General features: G+C 41.9%; 1 protein-coding gene across 2 annotated transcripts in view; it reads left to right on the forward strand.

Moving 5' to 3' along the window:
- The window catches only part of SPPL3 (signal peptide peptidase like 3), a 56,021-nt gene extending 47,548 nt beyond the window's left edge, over positions 1-8,473 (forward strand). For both annotated transcript variants that reach the window (XM_079322249.1, XM_079322250.1), the window contains exons 7-11: positions 2,784-2,890; positions 3,866-4,029; positions 5,231-5,430; positions 6,369-6,478; positions 7,167-8,473. In XM_079322249.1, coding sequence (XP_079178375.1) covers positions 2,784-2,890; positions 3,866-4,029; positions 5,231-5,430; positions 6,369-6,478; positions 7,167-7,238 — 653 coding nt within the window. In that variant the 3' untranslated portion in view covers positions 7,239-8,473. The remainder of the gene's footprint in view (positions 1-2,783; positions 2,891-3,865; positions 4,030-5,230; positions 5,431-6,368; positions 6,479-7,166) is intronic.
- Positions 8,474-10,764: the final 2,291 nt, after the last annotated feature.

Raw genomic sequence — 10,764 nt, forward strand, 5'->3', positions numbered from 1 at the left:
GCCTTGATGATGCACCTTTATAGGTATTGAAATGCTTGTTTCTCAGAGCAGATTGTTGGATGACACAATCACCAGGGATGGTCACTGTTCCCTGGTAAAGCCTGGTTAAAATAAAAGCTTCCCTAAGTTGTGGGCAGAGCTGGAGATGTACAACAGGAATGCTATAGATGTATACAATATCTGTAGCTACAGAGTGAGCAGCATGGTCACGGATACCCTGAGAGCTGCTGCAGCAATTGTACCTGTGTTCTTATTCCCATCTTTTAAAATACACTTTGATCAGACCAGGGCTTCACCTGGTGGCCTGTGGGAGAAGTTAAAGCCTCCCCAGCTTATACAGTGCTCTGTAAACCACATCCTGCACCACCAGCATCATGGAGCTGTCACCTGCTCTGGATGCAGGAGAGCTGGAAAGCTGCCAGAGAGTCTAATCAAATATGCAAGGATATTCTTAATCCTCAGAATGTCCCTGTTCCATAAAGAGTGTACTTGCAGGGACTGTGGAGTTAATTTGTTCTGTTAATTGACAGTTAACTCCTCCAGTGCTTTCTTATTCAACCTTGGTTAACCCATTGCCCAGCACTTCCAAATCAGAGCTGCTGGCTGTGTGGCTGCTCTTCTTCTCTGTCTTTCTATCATCTTTGGCCTACGTTTTTTGGTTGGTTTTTTTTTTTTTTTTTTAATGATTTGAGCTGTATTTCAGTGAAGATCTCCCTTATGTAGTTTGTCATCACTAGCATGAGCTTGGATGGGGAAGCTGGCATCCATTTAGAGAAATCCATTGACTGCACTTTGGCCCATATTATTTGTACTTGTTCTCAGGCATTCCTGCTTATTTTTTAAATTTACCAGTGTTTTTTAAAGCATTTCCAAAGCTGTGTAATTATTAGCATGTGTATTTCACTGTCAGCTGAAGCATTTTTTCCATCTTCTTTTCTACCCAGTATTTGCTTAATTTGATGCCTTGTGTGCCTGTGTTCATTTCAGTGAGAGAGAAATGGAGTATGTGAACAAAAGATAAAACTCATACTAGTTACAGTATTTCCATTCCTCATTAATTATAACCTGGAAATTCTCTCCTAAATATAGGCTTGCTTGAGCTATTATTAACACTGGCTTTAGAGAAACCTCTTTGATTTAAAACAGTCTGTTGCCTTGTATTTGCTCTTCTGCCAAGGAAGTCTGTAACTCAGGGCTATACTGAATTACTGAATGCAGTTCTTTTTCTTGCTGCTTTGCTGTGTCAAATCCTTGAAACCTCAATCATTTGCTCACATTTTGTAGCTAGTTACAGTTGTGCAGTGTGACTTAGGGTACATTTTTATGTCAGTGCTCCCACTGCTTTGTTGGAGCTGGCTGCTGTGATGGTTGTGGTTGTGCTGAGGTTGCCATTTCTCAGGAGATAAGGTGGGCTTGGCACAACTGCTGGGATGCAGCCCCTGGGCACTGCAGGCACCCGCTGGCAGGAGGCCCAGGGCATGTTTATCCCTTGAATGTGTATGGATGTGTTTCCCTAGTGAGTGGATAGAAGATCTCCCCAGCTTTCAGGTGGAATGCAACTGTCAGGTGGCTTCACAGCCCCATAATTACAGCCTGAGAATCCAGAGGTTAGTTTGTCCATTTTGGCTGAGTCCAGCTGTCACACTGGTGGGCTTGTGCATAATGAATTGGCTTCCCCTGCAATTCCAGTTGGCAAAAATGGGATTATGGCTTCTTACAAATTGTGTCATTTTAGACGAAGACATTTTGTTGACAAATGTTTGCATGATTGACTGTAATCTGATCCCAACAGAGCTTTATTATTCCTTGCAAATAGACTGATATAGATGAAAGTTAATTTTGCTTTTTACATTTAAAAAAAAATTAATGTATTTTAAAATTGTTTTATTTTAACTATTTCTTTGGGGATTTACTTGTAACCAGTAGAAATACATTCTGTTGTCATTTGAGTATCCTTGGTAGATGAGGCTGGGCTCTAAGAAGCAGGCAGTGACACAAATGTGAAGACTAAGTTTTTGTTTAAAATCTTACCTTTCTACTCAGACTGAATTCCCCTTGTTACAGAGTGAAAATCTGAGCTGTGCCATGTTGTACAGCTCACTGATCTGGCTGAAAACTTGTCCTTAGGAGGGATTAGGACAAAACTTACCCATATTTTTTTCCCCTAAGCTTTTACACACATTTTGGTTATTGGGAAATCCCTGGATATCTAAATGATGATGTTTCATGGTATTCAGGCAGTCTTGCACAGTCTTGCCCAAGCAGAAGTTTGGTTTGAGTGGGTTTTTGTCAGACCAAGTTCTAACAAGTCACGTAACCATGCCCTTTCTGAATTAAGAGTCAAGGATCTTATTTATTTTATGTGTTTCATAGACAAATTAATAGAGGAAAAGTAGAGATTTGTGTTTGGGACACAGGGAATTCAAAGTTGTTTTGTTGCTTCTGTTTTAAAGTAGGTAGCCAGGGTTGTACAGGGGAGATGGAGTCCCTGGGCAGAGGACAAGGAAACATTTCTGAGTGGTGGGTGGTAGAAGCTGAGGTTGTGCTTGCAGAGGGATCTCTGTTTCCATGGGGGTGTGTTTGCCGTTGGCTACTGAATGTATTTTGACTTTGCTTAACCCTGGTAAGAATATCACTGTCTGGAAATGGTAAAGTCATGCAGAGCTGCACAGCTGCAGTCACAGGCTTCTTTGGGGTCCTGGGGGGAGATACTGGCTTGGGATTGGTGTTTTTCTGATTGTTTTGCTATTTTGAATGAACTGATGATGTCTTGCATTTTGTAGCTCTGGCTATGGGCCTGTGTGTTGCAATGATAGCCTTTGTTCGGCTGCCGAGCCTGAAGGTTTCCTGCTTGCTGCTCTCTGGGTTACTAATTTATGATGTCTTTTGGGTAAGTGTTTGGTTTGGTTTTGCTAAAACTCTTTTTATGCTTTGGATTTGTAATTGGCCTTAGGCCAGTTTTGCATGAATTCTACTGATCTGAAGTTGAGGAAATTTGGCAAAGCCAGAAGATTGGCTCCACCACTCCATTTTGAGATGCTGAATTCTACAATATATTACACAATTTTTCCCTTGTTAATTACATGAAATAAAGCAGAAATAAGATTATAATATTTTAACTTTTGCATATTATAAGAATAATAATAATTTGGACCTCCGATTTTGAAAGCTGCCTGAAGATGAGAGCAAGCATTTCCCACACACACAGAGCTGTGTTCACACTGGCACAGGGCAAATGTGGTGGCTTCTGATTAGTAGTGAAATCTGCAGAACAGGAATGCAAATGGACTTACAGGCAGACAGGCTGGCATAAAATCTTAGTGTTCTACAAGAAACCTGACAGAATGTGTTCTGTAATGGCAAGAGGGGTTTGTTTTACCTTTGCATGACACTGTGCACTGATCCAGGGCAGCACCCACTGAGAGCTCTGGCAGCCAGAGATTCCAGTGGGATGGGCTGTAGCATAAAAGCCTGTTGGAGACAAGGGCTGCCTCATTCCATTTTGAGTGAGCACCATGCTCACCTCTTTTCTGTTCTACAGCTTTCTTCTGTTTTCAGAGTGCTGTTACCTGCATTAGCCATCCTATACTATCTGCTTGTTGTCCAGACAGATTCTTTGCCAAAGGATCTCAAGATATTAATCAGTATCTTGATATCAGAAGGTATATCCCAGTTATTGTTGAGGATTAATACTGTAAAAAGCTCTATGAATTTTTGAAATATATTTTGCATTTTATCATCATATATATACAATGTATGCATAAGAAAAATATTCTTTCTTTTCTTGAATAGCAAAGCAGAAACACATTCAGCTTGAGTTGCTGTGTAATTGCAGTTTGTAACTTCTGATTACCTTGCTCTGTAGGTCTTTTTTTCTGCCTACATCTTTAACAGCAATGTTATGGTGAAAGTGGCCACACAACCAGCTGATAATCCCCTGGATTGTGTATCCCGGAAACTTCACCTGGGACCAAATGTAGGCAGAGACGTTCCCCGTCTGTCGCTGCCTGGAAAACTTGTATTCCCAAGGTAAAATCTTACTTTACTGTAGAACATGGGAGAGTTTTCCTTTCATATACTTAATAGTACTAATTCTGTTGGAAAATCCCTGTTTAGTCATTTCCTCTTTTTGCTAAAGAGGAATACAATGAGCAGTGAGAACTGGACACTTTGTTCATTCATAGAGAAAAGACCCTGTCTGGGGTAAAAGATGCCCTGTTCAGAGCAAGATACACTTCTCAACATTTGTGAGAGTTCTACAGCCTGATGATTGCTAATGTGACCTCACACTGAAAAGCAAAAGATCTGAGGTTTATTACAACATCAGAATAGTCTGGATTACTGCATAATTGCAGATGGTTGGGAAGGGGCTGGAAGCTGATCCAAGCAAGAGTGGCTTACCCGGCAAGCACAGTGCTGAAGGGAGATTATTCCACTTGTTCCTGCTCCAGGGGTTCCCTGATGGCTCAGATCTGTAAGCAGACACACCCAGGGCCTGGTGGGGCAGTAAGCTCAGTGCAGCAGCAGTCAGGCAGTAAGTTTTGTTGCAGTATTACTCTGTTCTTATTTCTTTAGACGTTGGGATGCTGAAATTACAGAGATTAGAAGTTGATTGTCTGCAGCCATAAAACCAAAATTGTTCACTTTGTCAGCTTTGATATGAAATCACAAAGCTGACAAAGTGAACAATTTTTCATTAAAAATACCTTGGATTTAAGATAATGGATGATTTTAGTTCTTAATCTTTTTCACAATTGGCTCTTTTCTGGAAATCTGGCAAGACTGTAGTTTTCTGTTTTGTCTGAATGTCCCAAATGGGTGCACTGCCTTGTTTTAGATCTGCATGCACAGGGATGAAGATGCACTGCAATGGTAATCAAGAGACAGATCAAAGGGCCAGCTGGTCCCTCCCACCAGCACTGATGGAGAGGACGGAAATAGTCAGTGGAGTTTCATTGAGTAATCTAAGGGCAAAAGCATCTTAAACACTACTGGGGGAAGGAAACTGGTTTGGAGCAATGTCATCCTGCCCCAATGGGTTCATTGTAAAGCTGAGGTGGTAAAGAAGTCACTGAGGAAAACCTCATTAAGCCAGCATTGGGTTCTGCTGTGTGCAGGTTTGCTGGTAGAAAGAGGGACTGTGCCAAATGAAGCTCAAAACCCCAGTGGAGGAGTCTAGAGCTCATCACTGTTTCTTTTGGCCATGAAGCCAATTCCAGTTGCTCTTCAGTTCCACAGGCAGCCACTTCTCCATGCTGGGGATTGGAGATATTGTGATGCCAGGGCTTCTGCTCTGCTTCGTTCTGCGTTACGATAACTACAAAAAACAAGCCAACAGTGACTCCTGCGGTGCCCCAGGGCCAGGGAACATCTCTGGGCGTATGCAGAAGGTCTCTTACTTTCACTGCACACTTATTGGCTATTTTGTAGGTGAGTAATTAGTTCAATATTAAAGAGCTAAGTGAGCAGATGTGGGATTATTGTAGTAGGTTTAAAAGATGATGAAAGCAAGTGTAAAGAGGCTTTGAGAGGATGCTTGGTTATGTTCTTTATAATCCTCCTCTCTTTGTATTTATTGGCATGGTCTAGGGAGAAAAGCCCTTCTATAGTCTTCAAGGTTGGGGTTTTTTTGTAATTGTATTTTATTTAGAGGATGAAAGAGAATATTAGTGTGGTTTTGATAGCACTTGTACTTTGCTTTGCTGGCATAAAAAGTGTTGTAGCTCGTACCTGAGTGACGGGAAAAATAGAGAAATTTCCAGATGAATTATGCTGTGCATAGTACATAGCAAATGTAAGCAATTCACTGAGGCAATTCCTGCATTTTTGTATTCTGATCCTGACATAGTAGTATGCAGAGAAAATCATCAATAGTTACAACTGGAATGCTGTTTATAATTTGCTGTAGCTAGCCCTTTCCTGTCTAATATAAAATAGGCATGTGCATATCCTGACCTCCCATGGCCCTTCTGAGGCTGGAAAGGAAAGATCATTTCCTACCAATAGCCTTCCTCCCCCCACACCTCAATTTTTCCCCTCCTACATTCCCTTGTGGCAAGTGTCCTGGAAAGTCATTCCTCATGTGTACAGCCCTTCCTCTGAGCCTTCACTGCTCAGGAGCAGCATTTCAGTGTGATGCAATCAGCTTCCCCCCTTCACCTTTTGTTGTATTTTGTCTAAATTATTCTTGGCTTAGTCTGAGAGACAAAACTGGAGTAAGTGGCTCAACACAGCCTAATACTAAAATAGAGTAATTTTTCACTGTTTAATTTCTTTCAACTGCATTCAGGGAAAAGAAAGCACAGAGAACTAACTTTTTTGAGAGCATCAACCTGCAGATATTTATAGTGATTTTTTTTCTCTTACAGGTTTATTAACTGCAACAGTAGCTTCTCGTATTCACCGGGCAGCCCAGCCTGCCCTGCTCTATTTGGTACCATTCACTTTATTGCCACTCCTCACCATGGCCTATTTAAAGGTAAGAGGGCAGCAGGGTCAGTGTCCTTGCACTGGGCAGCATCTCAGGGATGATGCAGGCATCCCATCCCATTCTGGGCCTGGCAGGCCTGGCCCAGAACAGAGGTAACACTGCTCTTGGGTCAGTCTTCATTTCAGAGGACTGAGCAACTGAGAGATGAGTTCCTGAAATAAAAGATCATTAATGCACATAAAGTAACAGTAATTCTAAACTGAAAAATTTTTGAAATACTAAATTCAGTTTTAATTGAATAAGTGGATTTGTCCTTGTCCAGTTGGTCATGAAATACCAGGTGCACAAAGTTGGAATGGTGACTGAGGAGGCAGAACCTTGCTTGCCTCTTCCCAGTCACCTGTTCTGAACAGAAATTGTGAAATTTACCTTTTCTGTTCCAGGGCTGTTGTTGAAGCACACATCTAGCACTCTGCAGAGCAGAACATAAGAAAGGGCAGGATTTTCAACCCCAGTTATTTCCTTTCCATCAGAAACCTATTTTGGGTATTACCTGCTCTAAGTAAGACATTCCAGCCTGACAGGGAAAGGATTTATTTTTACTGTCCTTACTGTAATTTGCAAAACAGGTGAAGAATAGATTTGCCGTAAAGACGTATTTGCAATTCTGTGTGCATTTTAAAATGTGAATTCTAAGCAGAGTTGAGAGTTTCTGAGGGTGTGTTTCCCTGCCTAGGGCGATCTACGTCGCATGTGGTCTGAGCCTTTCCACTCCAAGTCCAGCAGCTCCCGTTTCCTGGAAGTATGATGGAACGGACAGGAGGTGACCTGAACTTCTGCCTTGGTCCTTTTCACTTTAACTTGTGGCTTTGTTGTCTCCTAAAGCTGGACTGGCTGGTACTTGGGAAGGTACCAGTGATGGGACATGTAAGAAAGGACTTTGTATTAAAGGAGGGAAAGAAACGAAAGCTAAAATCCCAGAGCTCCGCGTGACTCCGTATCTCCCTGCAGATGTGGAACTGGGGACCCTTTGTGCAACTGCAGCCACTTTCCTCTTTCCTCACTCAGATGGATTAGTACCAGACTATTACCTTTGTGAGAGAGGAAAAGACAGACTTGAAACTAAAAACGGCTTGAGGTCGTTCAAAAACTTGTGAACACTAAACACAAAAACAGTTAAGCAAACTGAGGCTTCTTCAGAGAACCCCTCGTGGACATTGGGACCAGTTTCCTGCGGGACTTCGGTTTTGAAAAGAACTGAGACAGAAGGTCTTCTGTCACAATATTGGGTTTTTTTGATTTATTAAATATTTCCTGTGGTGTGAGGTTACTTATTAAATCCACAGACATTGAGTGACTTCTTGCAGTATACATATAAAAATTTGTTGTAACAAGTTACATTTCCACCCAGATGTCATATTGCAGTGAAAAAGGGCACGATTTTTATACATATATATATACACACATATAGATATATATATGAATAAATAAAAAGGAAAACCTGCTAAGATCATGCTGTGTAGCAGACAGGGGCTTGCTGTAATTTTTAGCATGTAGCGCAGTTACTCTGGCTTTATGTATATGGATCTACAATGAGCTGCTGTTTATTCCTCCCCTTCCAACAACTGAACCTGCAGTTTAAAACCAAGTGTAGTATTTGTACTGGTTGTACCATGGACTTTAGGGGATATTTGATTTGATCAATGTAGCAAACTAGGGAAGAAAAAAGTTCAAACCCAGCCCTGTGTGTCTGAGGGGGGAGGAGGTGGGGGGGTGTCGTTTTTTTTTTTTTTTTCTTTTTTTGACTCTTTTTTTTTTTTTTTTACATACAGCTCCCTTGCAGGTTTTTAGTAGTTCCTTCTTGACCAGTGCATGTATTATAGCAGCAATTGTCTTTGTGCTTTCTGATCATAGTAATGTATCACTTGTAAATACATTTTTTCTATTTTCTATTTTTTTGTATTTTTTGCATTTTGTTTCATTAGTGTGCTGTATTTTTCCATGCCCCTGCCCCTTAAAAAAAAAAAAAAAGAAAAAAGAAAAGCTGTCCTTAACTGTTGTGACTGGTTGGAATTTGTGTGTTGACTGCTTTGTACCTGTAGCCTGTTAAAATGTGGATTTTATTCTTTCTTTTTTAAAACCAGCAGTTCCAGTTGTTAATTTTATTGACTGAAAGGCTTCCCTGAGGTAACTAAACTTCTTTTCCTTTCAAGCACTGTGCCAAGCAGGGTTTGGGGAGCTCTCCTGAGAGCTCCCAGCTCCTCTTAGTTGACAGATGCTGGGAAGTGTTAGTGGCATGGGAGAAGGAGGAATGTTGGAGACTGACTGACTCTGAGCAGTGAGGTGACTTTGGGACTGGTTTTGTTCCAGGTAAGGGAAGGCTTGGTCAAACACCTGGAGCTCTCAGCACTGTCGGGTGGCACAAGAGGATATTGGACATGGCAGGAAATTTTGTCCAGCCACATGTGTGCACTGTCACTAATGTCATTTACTAACCCCTTCCTCTGTCCTCAGGCAGGTCTGGCACAGGTGGCAGAGGGGCTGATGCCTCTGAGCTGGTGGGATGCACCTCCAAGACAGCTGGAACATCCCAGGACAAACAGTAAGACACAGCTCAGCCCTTGCAGGGTGGGTGAGGGCGCTGAGAATTTAGCAAATGTGGGTGGGTGTGCCAGGGCCTTTCTCTCTCACACCCCCCCACCCCCCAAGTGCTTTTCTTCCCTTAGCTGAAAGCATTTCCTTTACCATGTGCCTGCAGTCCTCATCCTCAGGTAACTGTCTTTTTCATGAAATTAATAGCTCTTCATTGAGAATCTGCTTTTTCTGTTCATGCCAGGTGTTAGGTCCCAGACTTGCTTGGGACAGTGGAAAGGCATTTTTAAGCTATACCTCAGACATAAGGTGAATAAAATATTGAGGCAAGTGTTCAAATAAAAAAGACTTTTTTGTGGCTTTTGTTTTGCTGAGAGGTTCCAAGAAATGGAACTTCAGATCCACTTCACTGCAGCTTTACCTGGCCAGCCTTTGCACCTACCTGACAATTGTGTACAGCTCAGGTGCCATCAGCTTCACAACAGTTCCCTCCTTTGGAATTATTTCTTTGGAATTCCTCTGAAACTAAAAGACAAGGTCTGTCTCTGTTTTGCAGCAGCATTTTTAGGCCATGCCTGCTAAGTGTCCTTATGAACAATTTCTACACTTAAAGAAGCATTTTGGAGAAAGTTCTAGAAGTGCTAATTGATAAATACTTAATGAGAATTAATCTAGCTTTCCAAAAAAAGCCTGGCCTTCCCTGTTAAGCTGTCTTGCCTCCTGCACTGTGCCCTTCTCTTGCACCAGGAGACCCAAGTGAGCCATTGCTGAGCCCTCTGTCTCTGCCCCTCAGTTTGTGCTGGGGCCTTGCCCAGGTGAGCACTCACTGCACTGGAAGGGTTTTGCTGCCCTTTCAGCCAGATAAAAAAGGAAAAGGATAGTGGTCCTTGCCAGAGGTTTACTGACATTTACCTGTCTGAAGGAAAAGTGCTCTCCCAGAGCTTTTAAGTTAAAACTGCAAAGCTTTCTTCCATAGCTCTCCCTCCTCAAACCATTCAGGGGGATTAGAAACAGATTCTACCTGGCTGCTCAGCTGTGGGCCCTCCCTGCACAGATGGACCTTTGGTCCTTGTCTTTCCAGTCTGACATGTCTCCTCTGCTTGAGCATCAAGCTGAACAGGTTGCTTTGTGTCCTCTGGATTTTGGGAGACTCTGTAGACCTGGGTTCCTGTCCCTGTTGGGTCTCATACAGTTGCTGATGCCTTCTTTGATGAACTCCTTAATAATCTAGACACAAAGTCCTGCAATGAGATTGCCCAACGACCTACCTGCTCTTCTGGAAAGTTGTCAAAAATAACTTTTAGTAATTGACTAACATAAACCTTCTTGCAAGAGGTAAAATGCTTGCAAAATAGGGCAGTTGTCAGGACATGGAGCAGAACTGTAGTGTACAAATCTGCTGACAGACCTGGTTCTCTGCTGCATCTTTGAGAACAGTCAGTTTAGAAATGGTGCTGTTTATGCTGACATTTCTCTGAGGTCACGCTTCACCTTGCAAACATGGTGAGTTCCAAAATTTGAATGTTTTTTCATTCAAGTTACAGCACTGTCACATTTTCTTATCACTAGTCCATGTCTTCATTCTATTAATCTTCCAGGCATTTAGCATTTTTACTTCAGAATGCATTTCAACTATAGTATTTTCCATATTTTCCAAATTCCCAACAAAACCTGGATGTGTGGCAGTTGCCAGGTTTGTGTTGATAGTGAAAGGTCTTAAGCAAAACAAAGATCTAATTTAA

Source organism: Erithacus rubecula (assembly GCF_903797595.1).
Source record: "Erithacus rubecula genome assembly, chromosome: 19".
In the NCBI taxonomy this organism is placed as follows: domain Eukaryota; kingdom Metazoa; phylum Chordata; class Aves; order Passeriformes; family Muscicapidae; genus Erithacus; species Erithacus rubecula.